Raw genomic sequence first — 27,386 nt, forward strand, 5'->3', positions numbered from 1 at the left:
TTAGTTCTTGAACCGTGTTTGTTCACAAATGTGATTGAACTTCCTGCAAAGAGAAAACAGTCCAATTACACAAAAAGGGCATCAGATAACTACTCAAATCCATGCAACACGGAAAGCATACTGGGAGATCTATATACGGCTTTATAACCTCTGTGTGTATATGCAGAAACTGTGTATATTGAATACTCTCACAGAAACTCGTTCCCAGAGGCAGCCTTCTGTTTCCTCTCTTAAATTTAAAAAACAAGTCAACACACTTTAGGGACTTTTCTAGAAGAGTTTGCAAAGCTGAGGCCAACAACAGGAGTGTCCCTGGGCACTATAGGTTCCTGACACCCTTGTGAGGATGACTTGACTATGGGTACTGGGGTAGTTTCGCCTTCGCTCCATGAACAACACAGAAATGGGTGCAATCCACATAGGAAGGCTCAGGGACGGCCCCATCACATACATATTCGTCATGTTATTAGAAAGGTTCATCACTTACGAATGAAGTCCCTTCCTTACAAATGGGGCCTTCCACACTCTGTTCACACTCAAAACGCGGCCTTCCATACTCTGCTCACACTCAACAGCTCTTCTCTCACAAGTTGCTGTCCACTCACACCTCACACACACATCGCTCTATTTCTAACTACAAGGTGCAGTCTGGTGACTCTTAATAGTCTCAAACACCACTGAGCCGTGGATGTTTTGGATATTCACAGCTCACTTACTCACTCACTGTTTAAAAATGGACATGGAAGTGATTCCCAGATTCGTGATGTCTCAGTTGCAGTGAGACCTGAGTGTGAACAAGTCTCTGGAAGTCCACACTGAAGACCTGAACACATGATCATACCACAGCAATCATACACACACACTCACGGATGAAAAACCATGAGTGGTCTTGACGCTACTAGTGGGTCCTGTGGCTTGCAATGGACATCCCCAGTGATCACAAACATGGTTCACGCCTGCCACATATCCAACACAGAAACGACATCAGAGGACTGGTAGCATGACTCATGAATGGACGTGGAGCTGATGTTGCTGAGCATCTATGTGCAAGCATTTTGTGGTATCAAAAACAGCAGTGTTTCTCAATGTTCTGCTGTTTTATAAAATGTATGACTTTATAGAAGCATAAAGGCTTACTTAGTATAAACAGACTGCTTACTCTTTCAGGCTGTTGTTGTTGTTGTTGTGAGGTGCTGTCGAGTCGACTCAGACTCAGTGACTCTATCCACACACAAAAGAATGGCACCTTGCCCAGTCCTGTGCCATCCTCACCATTGTTAGGTCTGGGCCCAGAGTGGCAGTCACTGTGTAAGTTCACCTCGTTGATGGTCTTTCTCTTTGTCCTCAACTTTACCAAGCATGATGTCCTTTTCCAAGGACTACTCCCTCCTGGTAACATGTCCAAACTATGTGAGAGGAAGTCTTACCATGTTTGCTTCCAAGGAACATTGTTCTGGCTTGCACTTCTTCCTTGAAAGATGTCTGTTATTCCGGAAGGCCAACGTACTTTCAATATTCTCCTTGGTAATATCATCGAATCACCTCTGACCCACAGTGACCCTGTACAGGGTTTCTGAGGAGCAGCTGCTGAGTTTGAACCACTGACCTTGTTTATCCAACAACCCACACCAACACTGGAATTCAAATCCATCAATTCTTGTCTGGTCTTCCTTATTCACTGTCCAGTTGTCACATATGTATGAAGCACTGAAAAGACCATGGTTTGGGCCAAGTACAGTCTAGTCCTCAAAGTGACATCTTTACTCTTCAAAAACACTTAAAAGAATATTTACTCAGTGAAATGTGTCTTTAGATTTCTTGACTGCTGCTTACATGAGCAATGATTGTGGACCCAAGTAAAATGAAATCTGTGAAAACTTCAATCATTTCTCCATTTATCATGATGTTAACTAGTTCAGTTGTAAAGATTTTCATTTTCTTTCGACTGAGGTGCAATCCATACTGAAGTCTGCCATTTTTTATCTTCATTAGTAAGTACTTAATTTCTCTTTGATTTCAGCAAGCAAGATTCTGTCATGGGCATATCGCAGGTTGTTAATAAGTCTTGCTCAAATCCTGAGTCCACATTCTTCTTCTTATAACCCAGCTTCTCAGATTATCAGCTCTGCATACAGGTTGAATAAGTACGGTAAAAGGATATAATCCTGGTGTACACCTTTTCTGAATTTGAACCATGCAATATACCCTTGTTCTAATTGAACACATTCATCTTAGTTAGGTACAGGTTCCACGTGAGCAAAATAAAGTATTCAGGAATGCTCATTTTTCACAATGTTATTCATAGTTTATTATGATATACACAGTCAAATTCCTTTGCATGGTTAATAAAACAGGTCAACATCTTTCTGCTTTCAGACAAGATCCATCTGATGTCAGCAATGATATCCCTTGTTCCTTGTTCTCTTCTGAATCTGGCATGAATATCTGGCAGCTATCTGTCAATGTACTGCGACAACCATTTATTATTTGCAGCTAACCTATAGTTGTGTATGATGTTAACGATACTGTTCAATAATACCTACATTTGGTCATCTTCCTTTGGAATGGGCACAAACATAGGTCTCTTGATACCGACTAGCTAGGTAACAGTCTTCCGAATTCCCTGACACAGACTAGTGAATGCCTCCAGTGCTTTACCAGTTTGTTGGAACATTTCACTTGGTTCTCCATCAACTCCTGGAGCCTTGTTTTTGCCAATGCCTTCAGTGTAGCTTGGACTATTCAGGTATATCCGTAAAAGCTAAGGGATATATGTTTTATATCCTTATCTCAAAAGGCTTAAAAAAAAAAACCCGGAAAGTGAGCTTGCCTTCCTGGACACAGTCCTGTTGCTGACTGCCCCCCTTTGCCCTGGCCCGTATCTGTTCACTCACATGGCATGGTGAGCTTTCACCTGAGTTCGGCAGTTGCGACCCCAATAGCAATCAGGACGGGATGTTACAGCCACTAAAAGGGAAAAACAAAAAGAAAATATTGGTAACATCTACAATCATACACAAGTTCAGCTAACTAAATTTGTTGTTGTTAAGTGCCTTCGAGTTGGTTCCGACCCATAGCGACCCTGTACAGGGTTTCCAAGGGTGTAAATCTTTACGGGAGTAGAAAGCCTCATCTTTCTCCCGCGGAGCGGCTGGTAGTTTCAAACCACTGACCTTAAGGTTCGAAGCCCGATTCGTAACCACTACGCTACCAGAGTTCCTTCACTAAATTTAAGTAAAGCCAAAAAAAAAGAAACTGCAGTTAAAATGCAGTTAAACTATAGGCAGTTCCCAACTTAGGACACTGCTTTAGTTACAGTGAAGTGCATTTACAAGCATCAGAGTTTCTGGAACATTGCATCTGGCTAGGAGGAAGTTACAGGAAAATGTATGCAAGAGATGTGGGGAAGCTGCTGAGTTACGTGAACACACATCAAGTCTTTGATCAGTGGGAAACTGCCCATCTGGCAACAACACTGAATTCAGAATTGAGTATCACTGATGTGGAACAGCTCATAAGCCATAGGGAAATCAAGAGATCAGGACTTAATTTGGAAGAGGAGAGAAATGCAAAAGAAGAGATAATGCCGAAGAGGAAGATGTTTTTAAAAATACTTATAAGAAAAGGCTTAGCTTCAGGTTTTCCTTAAACTAAATCAGGGGCCTTCTGTTGCTTGAAAACATGGACCCAATGGCTGATAGTTTGGCTAAAGTTGATATGCAGATTCAAGAAGCAAACGTCATCTCAAAATAAATGACAAAAAATAAAGGACCAGACGACTCTCCCTGTTTCCTGACAGAAAAGGCAACCTCATCCCCAAGGATAATCTCGACGACCCAGAACCTTCCATAGTGATAACTACAAATGACAAAAAGGCCAACAATGTCCGACCCTTTCTCATCATCCAAGTTAATTTTTGTATCATTTTTGTCCATATGGGTGTCATAAATTATTGTGTGTTTAAGTTTCCAAACCTCAAAGACAAAAAAAGATCAGATTTATGAAAATTTGGCAATTAATTAAAAAAAAAAAAAAGGGAGCTACTGGACTTCAGTCTGAACTGACTTGCGATGGAATCACTGGGCTGGAACCTTGTCAGAAGTCAGGGACTACCTGAAATCCCCATAGGTTGTGCAAAATTGTGAAAAATGAAAGAAGTGTTTGCTTCAAAACTCAGTTTAGGAAATGAAATTAGTCCGGGTGCCCACAGAATGCGGTCATGCACTTTTGTTTTCATAAATTGCGCTGCCTCGACATTAGCAAACAGCCTGTCCCTTGGTGGGTATCAGATGGCTTATGTCTTTCGCCTTAGTCATCTGCACTGAGGCCCAGCAGGTATCCTCCCTGGTCAGCTGCACCCTTCTGCTGCCCTCTCCCCACCCCCAGCAAGCACCATGGGCTGTGTTGAAGGTGAATCACGGAGGTGGTGAGAGGATCTTCTTACCCGGCAGCTCAGAAGCAGGAATGTTCTGGCGATACTGGTAGGCCAGCTCCCGGAAGCTACGCAAGCCACAACAGTAGCACAGCACTGTGTTTCCTGTGATCCTGTAGTCTGGAAGGAACACAGACTCATGTGGGACCCAGAGAGTGACCACCCTCCCTTCTAAAGAGCATTCTGGCTGTTACTGCTTTCAAGACCGGTTTATTCTTTCTTCTGGTAGCCCAAGATACATGGAGGAGATTGCAAATTATCTTAAGGAAGCAAAAAATACAGTCTGTTGAATGTAAACCTGATGATCTGCTCTGTAAACCTTCACTCAATTCACAATAAAAAGTTAAAAAAAAAAAAAAAATTCAACGACACAAAAGGCACAGTTGAGTTGGGGGGACGGGAGAGGAGGGTCACGACACACTGGTAAAACTTAGGTCACAACCAAAGTAAAGTGGGATTCCAGTTAGGAAGCTGAGATGACATGCGGTGTACAAGCTTCCAGAGACTGGGTGGGTGTCAGTGCATGTCACTGCAGCTTCTGTATATTTCCAGGTGATGGGCTGCTGATGAATTTCACTCTCCCCACTTTCCTTACCACTTGACTTTTTTTTTTTTTTTTTTTTAAATTTGGTGAGTCACGTAATTCTCAACTGACTTGGCCACTAAAAAGAGAAAGCATTAAAACCCGTCTAGAAGACGCTGACACTGAGGCATGGAGTTCACCACACTGCCCAGGACAGAGGCCAAGTCTGCGGACTCCTGGTGGGCCTTGCATCTATTCCTTAGCCTGCTGCCTTAATGATAAACCTGTATACGCTGTGTGCACACCTCCCACATGAAGGGCTGATCCTGTCCCTCTGGTGACTGGTGTGCCATGTGACTTGGGCACATTTAGCCCCAGAACTCAGAGCTGACATGGGGTGAAGTCACTGCCTCACGAGATGAGAAAGAGTCTAAGCTCAGTTTTCTTTAGAAATTCAGAGGTTCTGTCAGCGTTCTGTATCTCTTTCCCAGGTGTGAAGAGTCAAAAGTGACCAAGCGCAGGAGACAGGCAGGCAGCAGTGTGAGTATAGGCCAGCACGGGCTCACTGCTCTACTCCACTGCAGACACTGGCAGGAAGCCCAACCCCAGAGGCTGTGGGCAGGACGATGCTTACCTGACAGCAGGAACACCCCCCTCTGCAGAGCCACCAGGCTCTCTGCCAACAAGTTCTTCCACGTGAAAGCCCTAGCTGCCAGGTAATTCTGTGATGGGGAGAAGAGGCAGTCAGCAGGGGTATGAGGTTAGAGAACGGCCGCCGTGATGAGGGTCTGCTGAAGCTGAAATTGCAGAACTACTCTGACAGACTCGCTGTCCTCTGAGAGGGCACTCTGCCTTTCTGAAAGGTGAGTCTCTGCTTAGAAAAAGGAAAGCTGGTAAAAACGCAGCAGAGGGGCAAGCAGGAGTCGGCATCATAAGAACCAACTTCTGTGGATTCATGCTTGATAGGCACAGAGGAACAGGGGGCCACCCAGGGGGCTGGAGAGCTTCATGGAGGTCCAGCAGAGCCCCGCAAGCAAAGAGAAACATGAGTGACTGAGGATCTCTGCTCGGTTTCCCCTAAGCCTCGTGGGCTCTCACACATGGTACCTTTAGGATGTCTGACTCATAGTTGTTGTTGTTCAACACGCTGTCTAGACACTTGTCCCCAAGGTTGAGCTCTGTTGACATAAGAATATTTATGAAAGTCTTACTTGCCTGGCAGTTAAGATAGATAACCACATTCTCCTTCAACTACCGATTCTAGGAGGAGTGAAGCTGTAGGTAAAACAACCTTAAACAGAACAAGTGCCCTGAGGGCCTGGCCTGTGCTTGAGCCTACGGAGCAATTCAGCTTCCCACTGTGAATGCAGTGCTTACCCCGCTTACTTCTCAGCTCACAGGTGTTTGATGCTTCTAAAACAGAAGCAAATCAAGGCCCTGCCCATTCCTCATGGTGGTGACCAGGGCCCCACCCACCTCTCAGTCCCTGAGAAAGAACACAGAAGACAGACGTGGGCAGAGGGCAACCTTACCACAGAGTGGGGCCAGGCAGCCAAAGCAGCCGGCTCGGGCACAGCCCCAGTACAGGTGGCAGAAGGGCTGCAGGCAGGCAGTACCTGGGTAGGGGCAGAGGACAGCATCAGGCCGAGTGGCTCTGTGACAGATACAGGCTTCTTCAGGATGTGTGACAGGGCACAAGGGGAGCCTGTTTTCTGGTGACCACAATCTAGCTTGAGTTTCTGGCAGTTCCCTGAATCATGACTGATTTCTCTTCAGCTAAATATTCGTGTTCCATTACTGACTGTGACAACGGCTGCATTCTCTTAGAGTCCCTGAAGACTGAGTAGTTTTCATAACTCGTGGAGAAAGGGCCGCCTTGAGCAGGAGCCAGCAGCAATTTGAGAGATTAGACAGGCACTTTAGAAGATGCGGCATTGATGCTGATGATGGAGTGACATCTCAGAAAGGGAGGCTAAGAAGGCTGCCCGAGGTCACTGCACCGTACGTGTCAAAACTGTGAAACTGAAACTGGTGTATGCTTTGCTGTGCATATACTGAACAAGAAGTATAAAACCGAGAAGAAAAACCCCTCAGTACATCCATAAGAAAAAAATTCCTTCCATGTAAAAAAAAGTACAAAGAATTTGAGCAGACATCTCAACAAGGAATGAATTCAAATCTCCGTTAAGTAAATGAAAAGCTGAATCTGACAGGGATGAAAAACTGCAAATTCAAACAAGGACCCACAGGTCAGCTCTTACATCTGTGGTGCATTACAAAGCGGATGCAGCTCAGGTCAAGGAAGAGAAATCCAGCACCTGTGGAAACTCCCAACTGGGGAGAATGGACCATGTCCTGTTGCCATGTGGGGACACCTGGTCGTGCAGGTTAGAGGGACAGGCCAGAGCCTCACTTCACACATATGGAAGCTCAGGCCCCAGGACCTAGAGACTGAGACGTGGAGGGTGAGAGGTAGGTGAGGTGCGGAGGGTGAGAAGTAGGTGAGGTGCGGAGGGTGAGACATAGGTGAGGTGCGGAGGGTGAGACGTAGGTGAGGTGCGGAGGGTGAAACGTAGGTGAGGTGCGGAGGGTGAGAGGTAGGTGAGGTGCAGAGGGTGAGACGTAGGTGAGGCATGGGAAGTGAGAGTGGAGGTGAAATGAGGATGGTGAGCAGCAGAGGGTCAGGTCTCAGGCTTCGGCACTCACACTGCTGTGGGGGGACTTGGGGGTTCTGCTCGCGTTCTGCTCTCCGGTCAGGCATGGGCTGGAAGCAACAGGTACAGACAACGTGGCTCCCCTGTGCTGGACACACGTAATCCTGGGCTGCGGTGGAGGAGGATGGTTACCGGTGTCCAGAAAAAAACACGTATCAGGAGAGAGATGTCAGGGGAAGGTAAAATGAGAACACAGATGGGGTGTCGTCAATGGCCGAATGGTGGTTAACCACTTAAAGTAGTTGTCAACAGACTGAAGAATAACCAGAAACAATGAATAGGATATGCACTGAACTGCTAACCACAAGGTCGGTGGTTCAAACCCACCAGCCGCTCTTTGGAAACGCTTTATAGGGTCGCTGAGTTGGAAACGACTCAGCAGCATTTCACAACAATCCAGAATGTTTGAGTTTAGTGGTTGTTAACAGGATCTCAGAGGTAAGTCAAAGGTTTTCTAGTATTTCCTATAAAGGACTAGGCCTATAAATTGTGTTATAAAATAATGCAAGTTACATACTTATCTCTACTCAAGTGAGAGAGAGAAAAAACCTCAGACATCAGTGGCAGAACTGTGGTTGGCGTGGCCCAGGAGCTCTGCATGCGCCTGACCAAATTTCTAAGTAAACACAGTTATTGGGTTTTTGGGCCCTGAGAACTGTGAAAAGTAGCCACCCGTGACACAGAAACCAAGTTAGGTCCTGTTCAGCATCTTTCCCGTGAGCAGACATAGAAGAGCAACACAGTAATAACTGATGACCAGCGTTAAGATCAGGGTGATTCACAGGTGTCACCTGAGGAGCCACTCTGGGTGGGAGCGCAGGTGTGGGTGTCACACCTAGTGGCTCACCTGCTGGGAGACGGGCAGATGTGGACGGGGCCTCCCGATCACTCTCAGGTCCGGGGCAGGGCAGCGGCTGTGACTGCGTCCTGGATTCCGGGCACTGTCTGCACACGATGGACGGCTGACTGCAGAGAAGCAAAGCAGCAGATGGGACCTCCAACACAGGCTGAGCAGTGGGGCTCAGGCCTAGCTCCTGGACACACTTAAGACTCAGGTCTCTCAGAAAAGCACGCCAGGCTTGGGACCTTTCTGCTAACGCCATTAAGTTAACTCTATCTCTGCCTTCTCCACGCCTGGCATTTGCCTAACCTTAACCGCTTTCCTTCTCAGATCTAGCCTCGCTTACTTAGTTCTGTCACCTGATGTGTCTGAGGTGGTAGAATTGCTTCCCCCTGGTAGAATTGCTTCCCCCTGTCCATATTCCCCACTCTGGGATTCATTCCAGGGCCGTGCCAGATAGACACCTTGACAGTGACGGCCCCAGCTGGGCCAGACCAACACGCCACCATCTCTGCCTAGTGTCCCAGCCGCCCCTGTGCTCACCTCGTATCTGAGGACTCGCTGTCGACGTCGGACAGCTCCAGCAGGTCCTCCGAGCTGCCCTCCTCATCGGAGAATGACCTCCTGACCTTGGGCTGCAGCATGTCCTGAGGGATCTTGTTCCTGGCATCCATGTTCCGTATGTCTTCCTCCGTGCGGCCCTTATCTGTAATCCAGAGGAGCTGTTCAGGGAGGGCATGTGCTGGCATGCAGCAGGCAGCCCCATGAACCTGATGGCCCGGCTTGCCTGGGTGCTGGGTGAGGTAGGCCTCCACCAGGTTGTTGAGGATGTGGTTCTTGCAGATGCGTTCCACCAGGCAGCGGCAGGTGGGGCAGAGTGACGAGCGCTCCATCCAGCCTGAGTAGCAGGCGGCACAGAAGGTGTGCATGCAGGGCTGCAGGCTAGAAGCACAAAGGGGGTGCTGCACTCTCCTGTGTGCAAATGGGGGGGGGGGAGGGTTCTGCAGTCTTCTGTGCAGTCGGGGAGTGTTATTGGGGAACACGGCTCTACTAGTGGGACAGTAGTCTAAATTCTGCAGCTGTAAGCATGTCACAGTCCCAAATGTGGACTTCCTGAGAACCAAAGACAATGTAGGACCCTAAGGCTCATGAGGCCTTCTCCTCTGGAGGAAGAGGTGGACTTTGTCAGGCTGAGGCTTGGTAACAAAATAAACAAGGAAACAGCCTACGAGCTCTCTCGACTAAGGGCGGACAGGCAGGAGGGGCAGCACCATCGGTTTTCACGCAGCGGCACTGCGCTGTGGTTGCGCACACCAATGGCGCTGCCACCATGATCCAACCATGGGATCAAGAAAACCATCGTCCTCAGCTACTTTGAGACAGGGTGCTTCTAGGAACACACATTATTCAACCTGAAAATATTGCAATCCTGTCCGGAGAATTCGAGGAAATTAGGGCTCCATGAGTTCTCGGAGGGCTGGGAAGGCAGGGGGCAACTTCAGGAGCAGAAGGAATGGAGACACTAACAGATCACAGAAAAGCTCTTCACTTAAGTTACAACTCACGCAGAGCACAACTAACTCTCACACTTCCACAGAAGGGGCGAGGCGGTGGTTCTTCCTGAGCTATCATTCCTGGGGTCCTTACTCTATGTTTAGCAAACACTGAAGATGCTATAAATGGTCACGTCAGAAAACTCGATCTCGAGCATGCTGTTAAAGTTCCCCTTGGCCACAGCTTGACCCTCCGTGTTGGGTGGACGACATACCTCACGCAGTCATGCAGCAGCTCCTGGCAGATGATGCAGGTGAGTGTCTCCTCCATCCTGTCTGGTTTCACAGCTGCAGCTCGGCAAGCCTCGTGGTTGGATGCGGCATCCTCACATGGCTGTGCTCCCAGCAACCTGCTCAGACCAGGCTCCCCGTCTGCAAGAGGACAGGGCAGGGTTAGGCCAACTGGGAGGAAGTAAGCATTTATCTTTTTGTTTCATGAACGTCGTAGCCTGCAAACCCCCAAATACTCATTGTTGTGGTGTCTACCTGACTGACAAGGACAGAGCAGACGGACCCTGTAGGGCTCCTAGGTTGTCAATCACTATGGAAGTACATGCTGCATCTTTACCCCAGTGGGCAGCTGTGGGCTCTAACCACCAACAACCTTCTGGTTAGGAGTCGAGCTTCTTAACGTTTGCTCCACCAGGGATCTGCAGACCCAGAAACTCTTTAGGCTGCTACCGTCAACAAAATCAGAGAAAGGCTTGGTCATGCACATGTACATTACACAGGCCCAAAATCCAAGAGTCACATTCCAAAATTCTTGTTTTGCTTTAAAACAATTGTTATTGTTGTTAGCTGTATACCCAGCAGAGCACACACCGCCCGGCCCTGCGCCCCCCTCATGATACTGCGTCGGCCTAGCTGGCTCCTCGCCAGCCTGCTGCACAGCCACTGGTGTACCCGTACATTCCACGTAATTACGTTCTTAACTTTGGTTTCCAATGTGCACACTGTCTTTAACTAGTCCCTCTAAGGGGAAGCTTCGGGCGACCACTTACAGAAAAGAGACACCTGTTCCTCACTCACAGATGATCTCATTATCCAGCGTTTCATGTTTATGGCCAACAGTACAAAGTCTGCTAGCCAATGATTTGCACATTACTGATGTACATCTGGCAGAGAGCAACACTGAGGTGCTGGCTGTGATGGTTAAGGGTATGTTCTAACTTGGCTGGGCAGTCGGCTGGCAATCATGCAGTGATAGAATTTGGTAGCTCTGTAATGAAGCAATCATGCCCTATTTTCTAACGACGTGTTCCTGGTGCGCATGAAGCCAAAAGACCCACAACACTGCCAGTCCTTACCTGCTTTCATCTTCTTTCTGGCAGGCTCCCATTCCCCCTGACCCTTGGTCTCTGACAAAGATGACGGTGCATCCTCTCTGCCAGGAAGTGCAGACACAAGGTTGGACGCTTCCTCATCTGCTGCAGCAGGATCACATCCCTGGGAGGGGAGGCCTGCAGAAGAGAAAACCAGACGGTCTGTTCATTCTGAGTGAAACACCAACCATCTGAGGCCAAATTAGTTGTCACACATGATGACAACCTAAGAAAACGTATCTTAAAGGTGTATGTGGTATGTTCCAGCTTGATATTTTACATCTTTCTTTCACTCACAGGCTTGAGATAATGAGATTAAAATGGAAAGAATTCAGCTGAATAACAGCTTAGATGGTATCAGGAGGTGGGTTGGTAGGAACCTTCTGTTACCGGTTTTTTCTGAGCTGCTCCTCTCATCTCAAGAAGTGGGTGAGGACCTGTGTGGTGATCAATGTCCATAGCCATTTGCAACTATGGAGCCCTTTAATGCGTGTCCCACGGAAGTCAGAACAATGTATCAGAACAGTGTTCTTAAGGAGGCTGGCTGGCAAAGACCTCACAGGACCGCAGAAAACTTCCGGCCTCCCTGTCTATTGCCTCACACTCTGAAAACCGTAGGGGTTGGACTGTGTCCCTCTAAAACAAGTAACAACTTGGCTGGGCCAGATTCTCAGAATTTTGATGGTCATGTACAGATGTCATCATCCCTCATGATGGGAAATTATGTGAACAGCAGTAAGTCGTAATACCGTCTATTTATCTTCTAAAAGACCCAAGAAAAGAGAAGCAAGCAGAGAGAGAAGGGACTTAACACCAAAAAAGACGAGCCATGGGCATGTCCTTTACATCAGGGGAGTCAAGACTCTGTCTTTGGACTTGGAGCCCAGTAAGGTGCAAGAGAACGCACTTCTGTTTGTTAGAGACACTCAGAGCTCAGTGTAGCGTTTCTGCTACAGCAGCATGAGAGAACTGTCAATGAGCTGTTGGGAGAAGGTCTCCTAGGAAACATGAACCAACAGATCCATTTCAAAGGTCCTTCGTCACCAATTTGCACCTGTTTTGTCCCAACAGTGGCAGCCATTTTGTAACCACAAATTGAAAAGCATGAGAATTGGCAGCACACAGTCTTGGTGGGCATCACAGAGCTGAGAGCTGGCCTGGCTCCTCCCCGTGTCCTCCCTATGGGCATCACAGAGCTGAGAGCTGGCCTGGCTCCTCCCCATTTCCTCCCTATGGGCATCACAGAACTGAGAGCTGGCCTGGCTCCTCCCCGTGTCCTCCCTATGGGCATCACAGAGCTGAGAGCTGGCCTGGCTCCTCCCCATGTCCTCCCTATGGGCATCACAGAGCTGAGAGCTGGCCTGGCTCCTCCCCGTTTCCTCCCTATGGGCATCACAGAACTGAGAGCTGGCCTGGCTCCTCCCCGTTTCCTCCCTATGGGCATCACAGGGCTGAGAGCTGGCCTGGCTCCTCCCCGTTTCCTCCCTATGGCATCAGCCTTTCTGCATCCACACACATCATAACTGACGTACAAAAGGCTCTTATGCTCACAAATGCAGCAGACAAGGAACTTAACAATATATGGCATTCTGCAAATCTGCTGCAAAAGACCTCTTCAATACCCAGTGAAGGAGACAGCCTGCGGAGCCTCTGCATTGCATAAGACCATAGGTGGAATCCTGAACCCCATCCAGAATCTTCTGAAGTGGGAAATTTCCACTGGGAAGGACAATCAGACCAGCCTGGAGTGGCTAGAACAGAAGATACTTCTTGAAAGAAAAACTGACAGGAAAAATACAAAACAATAATGGCAGTCCAATTGATTACTACAAGAACAAGCAACTTGCTCACCCAGGAGACATCAAGGCAAGCAGTCGGGTCCCCTCAAGGCAAACCCCCTTCCAAGACTGAGACTCAACGGGAATACACGAGTAGACACGTGCTCTGACTGGTGACCACATTGGTCACTGATAAGGGAAAAACAGCAATGAAGTTGTGAGCTAAGTCCAACCACATTCAATAGACTCCTATGAACCCAGATGGAGACCTTGTTGGCCAGCAGTATGGTAAGACCTGGGGAGTCCTGTACCCAGAGTCAGTGACCTAGCCACAGAGGACTAGAGTGGAGAGTGAAGCGTCCAGCTGATAAGAAGAGAGGGCATGTGCACAAGAACACACACACTTGCAGATAGTACCCACTTGACCTGGCTTCAATGGCTGGATGATCAGAGCTCAACTAAAAGAAGAAAGAAGAGGCAAAAATCTGCTACAATTTGATGAACTTGACCTACACCTAGGGATGCAGTAGATCAAAAGAGGGAACAAATCTCTATAACGAAGACCATTCCCACCCCCTCCATATACAGTGTAGACAAGGATGGGCAACTTGGACATTGGCTACCCAAAATGGGGGTGGGGGTGGGGAGAGGAGAGTATCCACAAAGGCAGTAAGTGACTGGCTTATAAACTTTCAAGAAGGAGCTTAAATCCATAGGGCACAAAGGGAGGTAGAATCTCCACTGAGAAGTATACAATCGGTCTGGGCGGGGCTGATGCAAGGAGATGGTACTAGGACTCTTGTGGTTCAATTGTGAATAATTAATATGAGGACTGATTCTGATGGTTGGAAATGTAAAGGTAGACGTTTTGTAGCAAAAGGAAGGAAGTGGTTGACTTTGCAGGTCAGGAGCAGAGGGCCCTCAAGGGAGAAGAGGGAATGCGGGACCCTACCCAGAGATGGAGGCAAAGACATTGACGTGGAAAGATGGAGTGGCTGGGGACTCTAGACCCAGAGAGGGAGAGGGGCTGTTTGCTGATGAACGAGGGGCAGGTTTGCGGGGTATATACTTTGGTTGTTTGATGATGTATAGAGGGGATTGTGATCAAGGCAATGAAACGATACACGTTAGAATGAATGTAAAGCTAATGTTCTCCCATGTAAACTATCATATAAACCACAATAAAACATTAAAAAAAGACCTCTTTAAAATGTTAAAGAGCAGAATCATTCCCACCCCCTCCACACACAGAGTAGACAGGGATGGGCAACTTGGACACTGGCTATCCAAAATGCGGGGGCTACAAAGGCAAGAAGTGACTGGCTTACAAGCTTTCAAGAGGGAACCTTGATCCAGAGGGCGTGGAGGAAGGTAGAATCTCCACTGAGTAGTATCCGATCTGTCTAGGCAGGGCTGATGAAATGAAATGCACATAGGTCTCTTGTGATACAATAGTGAATAATTGTTATCAGGACTGATTGTGAGGATTGGAAATGTAAAGGTAGATATTTTATAACAAGGAGGGGAGTGATTAACTTTTCAGTCTAGGAGCGGAGGTCCCTGGACCATCAAGGGAGAAGAGCGGAGAGCGGGACCCTACCCAGAGAAGCAGTGATGCCAGACATGGAGGCAGAGACGACGACGTGGAGAGATAGAGCAGCTGGTGACTTTAGATCCAGAGAGGGAGAGGGGCTGTGTGTTGATGACTGGGGGGGTGGGGCAGGCTTGCAGAGTATATATACCCTTTGGTTGGTTGATGATGCATGGAGGGGATTGCAACCATGGCAATGAAACGATATATGACAGAATGAATGTAAAACTAATGTTCTCCATGTAAACTATCACATAATTCACAATAAAACATTAGAAAAAAAAAAAAAAGTTAAAGAGCAAAGATGTCAATTTGAGGACTAAGGTGCATCTGACCCAAGCCATGATATTTTCTGTCGCCTCATATATACACATATATGTGAAAGTAAGACAAAAGAAGAATCAATGCATTTGAATTATGGTATTAGCTAAGAATACTGAAAACTATCATGGCCTACCAAAAGAAGAAACACATCTGCACTAGAAGAAGTACTGGCAGAAAGCTTCTTAGAAGTGAGGAGGGCAGGACTTGATCTTTCCTACAATGGACATGAGTCAGGGAGGACCAGTTTGCTCGGAAAAGTGGACAATCAGTGAAAAAGAGGAAGTCCCTCAATGAGATGGACTGACAAATTAGCAGCAACAATGAACACAAACATACACCAACTGTGACGGCAGCACAAGACTGAGAAGTGTGTCGTTCTGTTGTGTGTAGGGTTGCTATGAGTCAGCACCAACTCAACAACACGTCATAACAATGACAATAAGAAGCTATCCCAACCCCAGTATAAAGTTCTAGGAATGAGAAAAAGCCATCTCTATGTAGGTAAAGAAGATGGTAAGGCATCAATGAATACCATCAAAAAGCTTAATAAGTAAGGACAAAAAACATTGTCCCGGGCATTGTAAAAACTATCAATTTCCAAATAAAAATCTCAGAGAGATTGTGTTTTAAACTTGAAGAGCTACTTCAAAAGACCACTTGAAAGAAAAATATAGCTAAGAAAATAAGAAATAAATGTGTAATGTCATTCAATTTAGAAACTATATGTACATATATATTCATGTATTACCACCATCAGGGAATGCTTGTGTCATACTATACCATGGAGGAAGGAGGAAAGTCCATGCTGTAAGGAACAGGCTATCAAAACGGTTTTTACTCATTTGCTACTCTGCAGGAACCGTGAAACCATCAAATGAAGTGCAAGATGCCAGTCATGAAAGATTGCATATTGCACATGGGATCACATATGATACAACTTTGTGAATGTCCAAAAAGCCACTGAGTTTACCTGGGTGATTTTGACAGTTTGAAGTTATATCTCAAAACAAATTAATAAAAAAAAATAAAACAATAAAAAATACTATGTAGTAAATAGTCCCAGATGCTACGCATTTCTCTCAGGGATGGAAGGACAAGGTCAGACAGACACTCCTTGGTTTATTGCGCTTCACAAATGGAGGGTTTATGGCAACCTTGTTTGTCAAGGAAGTCCATCAGTGTCATTTTCCCAGTAGCATGGACTCATTTCGTGTCGGGCATATCTGGTTGTTCTCCCAATATTTCAATCTCTTCATAATGCTATTGCACACTTTATCAACTACAGCATGGTGTACATGTAACTTGTAAATGCACCGGGAAACCAAAAGCTTCCTTATTTGCCTTACTGTGGTGGTCTGGGATCGAACCTGCAATCCCCACGGCCTGCCTGCCTGCTCCACTATGAAAGTCTGACTAGGGATGATCTTGCACCAATTCCACCTCTCAGTCCCTTAGCAGCTCACTGGTTTCTACAACAGTGTAGGTCAGGAGTAACCCACGAGGACAGCTGGCCTGTGGGAGGTTGGATGTGGGCCAGGGACTTGGTCTCACCAGATGCACTGGGGTGCTCCTGTCCCACAGAAGGAGGCTCCATGGACGAGGTAGAGGCCGTGTAGAAGAGGTCTGAAGTCGATGTTGATGGCTGTGGCTCCTCACAGCACGTCAGAGTGGCAGGTGATGGGGACAGGGCCAGGGCATCACCGCCACTCTCGGCTCCTGAGGTATCTTTGGTCACGAGGAACACATTTTCTTTATTCGCTTCTGCAACCACAGAAAGAGAAGAAGCATACTGTTGGGACTAAGTAGGGGACTGCTGTTTCAGCACAGAAACAACAGCAGAGGCGAAGAGTTTTCTTGTAAAAACATTCAGTCCTTTACTGTGCCAAACTCACCAAAAGGCTCTTGTGTGATGCCTTGTTTGTCCTGTAGAGATTCATAGAGGTACGCCACATCTAAAAGGAAATCAATCCAATCAGAGGCATCTCAGCCCATGAGGAAGGGAAAACTTGTCTATTACATTGCCTTCATTGACCATTCTGATTGTTCACCAGTAACTCAAAACTAACCATGTAAAGTAACTAAAAGCCTATTGACCAAATGTAAAGTAAGCCTCCGGGACAAATGCCTGGAATCAGAAGCCAGAGTAAGAGAAAATAAGAGCTATGGCAAGGTGATGAGTGTATGCCTTGGGGCAACTTCCAGCAAGATGGCAGACTAGACGGAGGCATTACAAGGACCCTCTACAACAAAGATCTGAGAGACCAAATGCAACAGACACAAATGAAAATCCTGAAAACTCTGAACTTCAGAGGAAAGGGTAGAGACACAGACTGAGTGCTGGGCAGGAACAGTGAGAGAGGGAGACTCGGGTGAGCAGCCAGCCAGACCCAACATGACCATCTTGAATTTCTGTAAGCAGCTTTGGCAACAGAAGCAGGTACACACAGACGACAGGAAACTACAACTGTGCCCAGAAAGCGCAGCCACAACCAGACTTTCTGCAGCTCCTCCTTCTGAGCAAGAGCCAATACCACCTGATCCAATGAGAGACAGCAGCCAACACCAGTCAGAGCCACCCTAATCTGAGGTGTACAAACAGTGAAGAAGGATGTACAGGCTTCCATTTTCTACTAACAGTACGCACTTCCATTCTCTAACTACACGGACAGGACAAAATTGGTGAGAGGCTAAGAACGTATCAACATACAATCATCAATTAAATACAAATACGACAACACCACAATGCCTTAAAGACAACAGACACTTTAGTTCACAGGAAGAAATGAGAAAATGACCAAGAGGTAGACCTAGAAAACATTTCTGAGGAAATACAGGTAATGGAACTAACTGAAAAAGAATTCCAAAGAATGTACCTTCTAAGGACTGACAAAGGAGCTCTGGTAACATAGTGGTTACGAATTGGGCTGCTAACCTCAAGGTTGGCAGTTCGAAACTACCAGCTGTTCCAAGGGAGAAAGATGAGGCTTTCTGCTCCTGTAAAGATTTACAGCCTCAGAAACCCTGTGCAGGGTTGCTGTAAGTTAGAACCGACTCCACCATACTTAACAACAACAAAGAACTAAGAGAAAGATCAAAGACAGCAAGGAGAACACAGAATGTTGAAGAATGATGAGTCTGCTAAACACCTCACAATGAACCTGGAGGACATTATACTGAATGAAATTAGTCAACCACCAAAGGACAAATATCATATCCGACCAATGTTATGAAAAAGGTAAGAAATAGTTTTCTTGATAAAGGAAAGACTCTATGATGGTTTTGATGGGGAGGGGAAATTATTCACAGGCTAGAAGGTAGACGCATGTTAACATGGGTGACACATCAAACAATATACAAGAAGTAAGTTAGCAGAGGAAAGATGAAGGGAGCCGGAGACACAGGGAGGGATGCAACAGTCAAAGTGAAGAGGTAAATACTGTGAACTGTTGGTACACAATGGGATTGCAATCTACAATTGTAATGAAGCAAAGTCTATGATTTGTTGAATGCAAAACCGATGATCTGCTCTGTAAACCTTCACTCAATTCATAATAAAAAGTTAAATATAAATAAATAAATAGTTTATGCCTTGCTTACAATTCCGCACTACTCTAAGAGCAGACCCAAGGTCCTTTTGTGTGATCGTGTTGAAGGTGACCTGGGGAACATGTGCCTCCTTCCCACTGATGTCTAGAAATACTTCTCCCCCTGACCTTATTAAGGACCCCCATAACTGCCTGTGCTACACTGTTCTTCCTGAAACATAAACAGAGACGCCAGGACCTGAAAAGATAGAGTGGAACCCAGTTCAGCCTTTCCCTTCACCTGCAGTCTCCAGAATTAGAGCCAACCACGGCTTCTAGTCCCCCCATTGGCAGATTTCATTCCCGATGACTGTAATACCCCTACTCTACGAGCTAACCCACAGCCTCTAGTCCCCCACTGGCAGGTTTCATTCCCCATGACTGTAATATCTCTACTCTACAAGCTAACCCATCTCCACTCACTTTCCCTCGGTTGCCAGTTGAGAGGATCTGAGAGTCACAGCTAATGACATGGGGCACTGAAAAAGGAAGACTGGGACTTGCAGTGACCATTCTCGGGGGACACCCCATCTTCCTGGAGAAGCTTGTTTTCCAGCATCAGCAGGTATGTCCCCCCTGTCATGCCCCCAAGGTCTACCCAATAGGGTTGCTCTCTTACTGTGTTCCGGCTCATTCTTCCTGAACACCACGTAGATGACATCCCCTGTGTGCAAAGGGCAGGTCTGCTTCTTAACAACCTTCAGCTTATTAATTACTGTCCCATTGGTACTGTAAAGAAGACAAAACAAGAGACTTTGTTGTTTCGTGCTGTGGAATCGGTTCCAAGTCATAACGGCTCTGTATAGGGTTTCTTGTGGTTAGCAGTCCAGAACTCATTGTACAGCACCACATCAGGACTCCTAAATTACACTTTACCACACTGAAAATAACTTGGGAGTTAAAAACTGCTTCTAGGATAGCATCTTATTAGTCCCATTTCTAATTGATAGATCCTCAGAGGAGTAACGTGTGTACCACTTCAGGGAGAGTTTTATAATCTCTGTGGTTCCAAAGGCCCCGATGCCCTGGTTTTCCTCCTCCTGGGTCCTCTTCTAGCTTCAGTCCATGTCTGTGCTCAGCCCTGCCCACAGGTCCTCATATGACCAGTGACTTGCTATATAGATAAGCTCCAGACAAGAACGAGATGCCTGCGTATGAGTGACAATTCATTTCTGCAGGACCATTTCTGGGCACCACAAGAGAGGCAGGGCAGGAGTCTCTCGTGGCTGCTGTAATGAATGTGGCGTCGGCAGCTCAGAAGTCCTGACATCAAGGCAATCAAAATGTTGAGCTCCTTCTAGAGGCTTTTTCAACTTCAAGAGGCCACCCATACTCCTGAGCTGTGGCTCCTTCCTCCATCCCAATATAATCACATGGGTCCTTGAAGGGGAGGGGGGACAGAAGAGTCAGAACCAGAGGAAAAGCATCATTGGGAAAGACTCAACTGGCCTTTACTGGCTTGAAAATGGAAAGAGTCCACGAGCCAAGTTATGTGCCAGCCTCCAGAGGTCACCAGAAGGAACACAGCATGTTCCCACCTTGATTTGAGCTGGTGAGACCCAGGCTGGATTGCTGACCCCAGAACTGTATGAAAATAAAGGCCCTGATTTGTGGTCATCTGTTACGGAAGCCACAGGAAAGGCAAGCCCTGCAGTCATACAGCACATTGCAGGGCGCCTCCAGAAGCAGTTTTCCGTTCTTGCCCATCAGGCTGAAGGCACTGCGGTCTGGTTCTAGAGCACTGCAGTAACAGGGAATACAGTGGTTGTTACGTGCCATACAGTCGTTTCTCACTCACAGTGATCCTGTGTAGGACGTACGAGGCTGTAAATTTTTGCAGGAACAGGAAGTCGCTTCTTTTCCCCACAAATACAACAGTTGTTGCTGTTGTTAAGTGCCGTTGAGTTGGTTCCAACTCATAGCGACCCTGTATAGGGTTTCCAAGAAGCAGCTGTAGAGCTTGAACCACTGACTGTACGGCTCCAATGACTGTGCAGTCGAGCGCATCAGCCCACAGTGCCACATCAGGACTCGGCATAGGATAGTCTCATTTATGAGAAACTGCTACTGTTGCCTGCTGTTAAGTTGGCCCTTGACCAAGGCATCAGCACAACAGAAGAAAATGCTGCCTGATCCTGCGCAATCCCCATGATGGGGTGCCTACAAGGTAGGGTTCTTACAGACTGATTTTAGGAAGCAGACTGCAAGCCTCCACTAACAGGGGTGGCAGACGTGCATGAGGTTGGCTGAGACTCACACCCAGGTCTCCTGCGTGGAAGGGGACGATTCTCCCAGTTAGATAGATATATTTTTTGCAATCTCGTAAGTGCACTGATTTACTGACTTATTTATATTTATGTACATTCATCTTTTCTTTTTCTTTAACTGTTTTATTGGGAATGATCTGATAGTTTACATGGGAAAACATCAGCTATACATTCATTCTCTCATATATCATTTCATTGCCACGGTTACAATCCCCTCCATGCATCATCAACCAACTAAGTTCCAATTAAATTTTGAGTATGTGAATGGGACTATGAAAAGCTCACTTTCTACTATTTCAGTGGTATAGAAATTAATTTTTAAAAAAAGGACTTTTTTTTATTTTGGAGGAAGAACTCAAAACAGATAGTTTTTGAAGCAGCACAAATTTGTCAATCACTTCAATGTCTTATTTCTTAGATTTTTAAGTTTTGAATACAGTCCGAGACACCAGTGTTAGCAGTATGTCACTGAGTAAGCCATCCTCAGAACCAGAAAACACACTTGACAGCACTTTGAGAGCGGCCCGGACTGTCGTCACAGCCATCCGCTGAGTTGTCGGGCTTCGCTTCGCTTTCCTTTCACAGATCTTGTGATTTTTTTTCACAAACGGAAGCTTTTCTGCAGCCCTGTGTCGAGCAAGTCTATGAGCGCCTTTTCCTGTAGCATGTGCTCACTCTGCACCTCTGCATCCCCATCTGGTCATTTACACAATACAATTTTTTCATAATGCTATTTATTGCACACTTAGCAGACTAGAGTGTAATGTCAATGTACCTTTTATGTGCACTGGGAAACCAAAAAAGGCCTGTGACTAACTTTATCCCAACAATCACCAACCTAACCTACAGTATCTCTGAGGTATGATACAACGCCGTTTGCTCCTCCTCCATCATGCACACAATACACCCACTTCAAATTGGGCTTAAGCGACAGGAGGAAGCAGAAAATGTTCAGGGAGAGCTCACCTGGTATCCTGCAGTGACACCTGACCAGACTTTTCATCCACTATGATTTTACAGTGATCTCCAGAGACCAACTTATTGCCAGGGAATGAAAGGTCACAACCTAAAATGGGCAGGGAGTCAAAAAATAGAAATTATTACAGGTATTATGAATAAGACTGTCCTTCACTTAATCAAAGCATGAAATTCAAAATTAGGATCCCCACTGTATTCACCCTAGAAAACAACAGATAAGCAAAATACAAAGAAAAAAAAAAAGCATTTCAGCATTAACCCAAATTAAGGAGGTATCTTCCACCTTTCTGCATTTCCATTCGCACTGGATTAGTAGCTGGAAGGTTGGCAGTTCAAACCAAGCAGCCTCTCCTCAGAAACCCTATACAAGGTCCCAATGAGTCCGAAGTGACTCAACAGCATGTAATAATGACAGCACCAATGGGGACCCTGTCAGCACTCATGGAGGTCTTATAGGCAGAATTTACAAAGATGTGCCGCTGAGTCAGTTCAGACTCATAGCGACCCTGCATAGGGTTTCCAAGGTGTAACTGGTGAGTATGAACTGCCAGCCTTTGGATTGCAGCAGCAGCCCAGCACTCCTACCAGGGATCCTGGAGTCACTGTGGACTCACAGCAACCCCATGAACAACAGACGGAGGCAGTGCTCAGTCCTGCACCACACTCACAATCTTTGTAAACTTGTACCAATCCAGCTCACGGGGGTCTTCCTCTTTTTCACTGACCTCCACTTTACCTAGCATGATGTCCTTCTCCAGGGACTGCTGTGAGGAGTGTGAGAGACCAAGCTGCCAAGTATCATAGTCATTAGAGCAAGGTGGACGAAACGCCACTGACCACAGTTGTTGCGTTATAGCTGTTGCAAAGAGCCGTAGAGCCAGTTCTGACTCACACTGATCCTGTATATGGTTTCTGAAGAGGGCCTGGTGGTTTGAACAGCTGACCTGTGGCTAGCAGTCAAATGCTTATCCTATAGAGTCACACTAGGACTCCTGTGCTATTAGAGTTGTTGGTAAGTGCCATGGACTCAGTTCAACTCATAGGAACCCAGTATAGGGTTTCCAAGTAGCGGCTTATGGATTTGAAAACCCATCCTTGCAGGTGGAAGGCACTCAGAATGTGACTACAGGAGAGCTGGCAGTGGTGACAAAAACAGACTCAAACACAGCAACAGTTGGGAGGCCAGTGTAGGCTCAGACAGTGTTTTGTTCTGTTGTACATGGGAGCACTCCATGGGCTGGAATCAACCAGAAAAGCCGATGTTGTACTTAAATGCTGTTGAGTTGGTTCTGACTCACAGAGACGCGGTAGAAGGTTCCAAGGAGGAGACTACGAAAACAATGTTTGAAATGATGTATCAGATAAGGGACCAATCTCTAAAATTCATAGAAAACTACAACACCTCTAGAAGAAAAAGACAAAGAACCCAATTAAATGTTTGCGATCATTAACCATTAGAGACAAAAATCAAAATAGCAACAAGATATCACCTTACCCCAACATTAACAGCAAAGGTCAAAAAACTAGAAAAGAGCGATTGCTGATGAGAGTGTGGGAAGCCTGGACACCTCTTACATTGCTGATGGGACTGTAAATGGTGCAACCACTGTGAACAACGGAGTTCTGGTGTCGTTCTGTAAATTAAGCACTGGACCACAAGGTTGGTTTGAACTGTAAGGTCAGGGTTAAACTCACCAGTCGCTCCTCAGAATCCCTACATAGGGCCGCAATGAGTTGGAACCAATTCGAAGACATTAACAATAACTATGAGAAACAGTATGACACGGCTTCAAAAAGTTGGAAATAACAATTGTGAGGTTGGCCCGGGTCAGGGCAGTGTTTATTTCTGTTGTGCGTAGGGTTGCTATGAGTCGATTCGGACTCAATGGCACCTAACAACATCACCGACATGACCCAGCAATCCCTCTACTTGGTGTATATCCCCAAGACATAGACCCGTGTCATGAGTGGATGCATGCACATCTACACTCATTGCAGTACTAGTCACAGCATCAAAACGACGGAAGCAGCCTAAAGGCCCATCAATGGAAAAATGGCTACACAAACTATGGTACATACACACACTGGAACACTACACAACACTGAAGAGTAACTCTGATGAAGCTGCAAGACACCTCTTAACATGGATGAACCTGCAGGACATTTGGCTGAGTGAAATTAGTCAATCACAAAAGTACAAATACTATCTGAGAGCCCTACTGTAAAAACTGAAAAAAGGTTTTCCTGCTAAAAGAAACATTCTTTGATGGTTATCAGTGATGGGAGGGAAAGGAGAGTAATTCATAGGCTACTGGACAGACATGTGTTAACTCAGGTGATGAAGAAGGCAGTATACAAGAGGAAGAGTGACAGAAGAATGATACAGACAGGAGAAGACACAGAGAGAAATGTAAGGGTTAAAGAGGATAGAGATAAATATTGTTATACATCCTACCCTGCAACAACAGTGTTCTCTAGGTAGCTTCGTGGACAGGTACATAACTGAATGGAGAGGGAGTGGGAGTACACCCACAAATACCCACAAATATATAAGGGTTTGACAGAGGAGATTTGCACATGGGGATTTACCTTTGCTGCAAACACACATATGAATGTGGTATTGCACACAGGGATCACAATGAGGAAAACGTCTTCTTGTTGTTGTTGTTAGGTGCCATCAAGCTAGTACCAACTCGGAGCGACCCTATGCACAACAGAATGAAACACTGCCCGGTCCTGGGCCAACCTCACAATTGTTACCACGCTTGAGCCCATGGATGCTGCCACTTTTTTTTGCCAATCCATCTCGTTGGGGACCTCCTCTTTTTCTCTGACCCTCCACCTTACCAAACATGATATCCTTCTCCAGAGACTGGTCTCTCATGACAACATGTTCAAAGTATGAGAGACTAAGTCAGGCCCTCCTGGCCTCCAAGGAGCTCTCTGACTTTATTTCTTCCAACACAGATCTATTGGTTCTTTTGGCAGTCCATGGTACTTTCAATATTCTCCTCCAACAGCATAATTCAAATGCATCAATTCTTCTACGGTCTTCCTTAGTCACTGTCCAGCTTTCACATGCATATGAGGTTATTGAAAACACCTGGCTCGGGTCAGGTGCACCTTAGTCCTCAAGCTGACATCTTTGCTCTTTGAGACAATGATTTGCTGAGCCCGTGGTCTCAGGTCCAGAGTCTCAGGTGACACCATGATCAACTGGCATAAAATAGTCCACAAAGACAATGGTCTGCATCGTATTTCCGTGAGTAGTGTTTGTGATCTAAAAAGCTCATGAGCAGCCATCTAAGGTGCAACTACTGGTCTCTCCATGGATGGAGGAGAGATGAATGATGAAAAGTGAAGATACTTGGAACCAATTAGTCCAACGGATTAAAGGAACAAATGACCATCAGCGCCCATGGCTCTGAGGCCAGAACTACATGGTGCCCAGCTACCCACTACCAACTGCTCTGAGAAGGATCACATTAGTAGGTCCCAGAGAGAGTGGGAGACAATCTGGAACAAAACTCAAAACTATAAAAAAACACACGAGGCTGACCGATCAGAAAGAGGCTAGAAGAACCTAAGCATGTGTGGCCCATGGCTACCCTTCTGGTCTGGAATTTTCTTCCTAGTCCAATTTTTAACCAAGAAATCCATGGGTACATGAAGGGGTGGGGGTGGGGCGGCACAACAATCCCAGTGAGATATGTTAAGTGCTGTGAAGTCTGTTCCAGAAGCATAACGATCCAGTACCGGGTTTCCAGGAGCAGCCGGTGAGTTTGAAGCACAGACCTTTTGTCCATTACTTACTGACACAGCGGTCAACCATTTAAGATCAAAACCTGACAAGGTTCCGAGAGGTGGGGAGAGTGGATGGAACGGAAATTGGAACCACAGGGAGTAAGCAGGGTAAGTGTTGTATGGAAGAGATTGTAATCTTTGAGCTAAAACAGTGTGAACTGGTGGATGATCTCAAAACAAAATAAAAATCTACTGGTTACCTACGAATGGATTGCTTAATTCTTATATGTTTAAACTCCAGTTTTCTTTCGGTCACTGATTTCTACTTTCCTTCTGCTGTGGTCAGAAAAGGCACTTTGTATAACAATGGACTTGAGAAACTTTACGAGAGATGCAATCACAGCACCGATTTCATAAAGCTGTAAAGAGGATTAAATAATCCGCACGAAGCGCTTCAGAGAGCCGCGGGCATACAAAATAACTCAATAAATGGCAACGATTACATGAAAACGCAGTCCACTAGAAAAACTGGAGCCACCCCGCGTCCCTTCCCCCTGTGGTTCCCAGCGGCCAAGTGGGCGCCGTCCCGGCGTCACCCCCGCCCCGCCGGCCCCCCCCCCACGCCACAGCCCGCCCCCAGCCCCCGCCCTCAGGGCCCACACCTCTCCGCCGCCCGATGGTCCACTCCGGTTTCCACAGCAGGATGTGCGGCTCGCCCTCCTCGGCGCCCAGGCGGAGAAGCCTCCCCCAGGGATTCGGCTGCTTGCCTTCCTCGGGCCGCTCCATCGGATTCACATCTAACAGCCGAGACGTGGGGTGAGGCTGGCCCACCCAAAGACACCCGCCCGGCCACCCCTCCTCCCCGTGGCCTCCACGGCTTCCGAGGCGCAGCCAACGCTACCCCCAGGACCGGTAAAGGTCGCCGGTGGGCAGGCGGGCGTCTTCCCAGCGGCCGGAGCCCCCTCCGCAAGCCCCACTTACCCCTCGATCCGCGCCGAACCCGGAACCGGCTAGACCGCCGCTGTCAACAGACATCGCAGCTTCCTCAGCTGATCCGCGGGGCGGGGCGAACCGGCTGCGGCGCTCTGCAATTGGCCGCCGACGGAGCCCATCGAGAGCAACAGCTAGAGCGGACCCGGGAGCGGCCACCGAGAGTGGAGGCAAGATGCGCATGAGCAGACTGGAGATCGACGGTCTCGACGCCATTTTTAGTGCTGACCTGGTCCGTTCGGCTCCTCAGGATCGTAGAAGTAGCAGCTGTCGGACGCCATGTTAGGTTGGGGCAAAGGCCACCTAATAGTTTCTGGATTCGCATTGGAGGGTCTGGTGGCCACTGGCTAAGCGGCTGAACTAATCAAAAGGTTGGCCTTCCGAACCCACCAGCAGCAACTCTGGAGAAAGATAAGGCAGTCAGCATCCCTAAAGATTTACTACCTCGGAGACCCTGCTCTGTTGCTGAGAGTCGGAATCACTGGAGGGTGCGCAACAAGTGAAAGTAACTCCGCAAGGTCTCCTTTCAAACAGGTGGATTTTCGACAATAGAGGAGAAGACCACAACGAGATAACTCAAACTGAAATGACTTCGGGTTTTGCACTTTGGAAGCTAAGATGGAAAACCACCAAGAGATTGCTTGTCGAGGGGAGGCCCCTACGACGTCGGCCCCCTCTTTGGGGAGGATTTTGCAGTGTTTCCTTTGTAAACGCACGTTCCCTTTGACTCAGGTGTAACGGCGTG

General features: G+C 46.9%; 1 protein-coding gene across 2 annotated transcripts; it reads right to left on the reverse strand.

Moving 5' to 3' along the window:
* Positions 1-26,437, reverse strand: CHFR (checkpoint with forkhead and ring finger domains, E3 ubiquitin protein ligase). Of its 2 annotated transcripts, XM_006874072.1 has the most exons (18): positions 26,314-26,437; positions 21,896-21,995; positions 19,282-19,391; positions 16,971-17,030; positions 16,630-16,839; positions 13,728-13,739; positions 11,371-11,523; positions 10,279-10,435; positions 9,298-9,452; positions 9,054-9,216; positions 8,517-8,635; positions 7,662-7,778; positions 6,488-6,571; positions 6,063-6,133; positions 5,590-5,677; positions 4,445-4,552; positions 2,895-2,967; positions 1-43 (listed from the first exon to the last, which is right to left on the reverse strand). In XM_006874072.1, exons 1-18 carry the CDS (start codon positions 26,435-26,437, stop codon positions 1-3), a joined length of 1,947 nt encoding a protein of 648 aa, XP_006874134.1. The 2 variants fall into 2 exon arrangements, with proteins under 2 accessions (XP_006874134.1, XP_006874135.1); XM_006874073.1 differs by lacking the exons at positions 13,728-13,739; positions 16,971-17,030 and having other exon boundaries at positions 16,780-16,794.
* Positions 26,438-27,386: the final 949 nt, after the last annotated feature.

This window comes from Chrysochloris asiatica, unplaced genomic scaffold (assembly GCF_000296735.1).
Source record: "Chrysochloris asiatica unplaced genomic scaffold, ChrAsi1.0 scaffold00261, whole genome shotgun sequence".
NCBI classification, from domain to species: Eukaryota; Metazoa; Chordata; class Mammalia; order Afrosoricida; family Chrysochloridae; genus Chrysochloris; species Chrysochloris asiatica.

Excerpts from the sequence above, each read along its gene's own strand:
- CHFR (XM_006874072.1), bottom strand. The coding sequence starts at position 26,437 with ATGGAGCGGCCCGAGGAAGGCAAGCAGCCGAATCCCTGGGGGAGGCTT. Across the intron at positions 16,840-16,970 it reads CATCACACAAGAGCCTTTTG|AAGCGAATAAAGAAAATGTG; the intron begins GTGAGTTTGGCA and ends CTGTGGTTGCAG. Across the intron at positions 6,134-6,487 it reads CTGCCTGGCCCCACTCTGTG|AGCTCAACCTTGGGGACAAG; the intron begins GTAAGGTTGCCC and ends TTATGTCAACAG.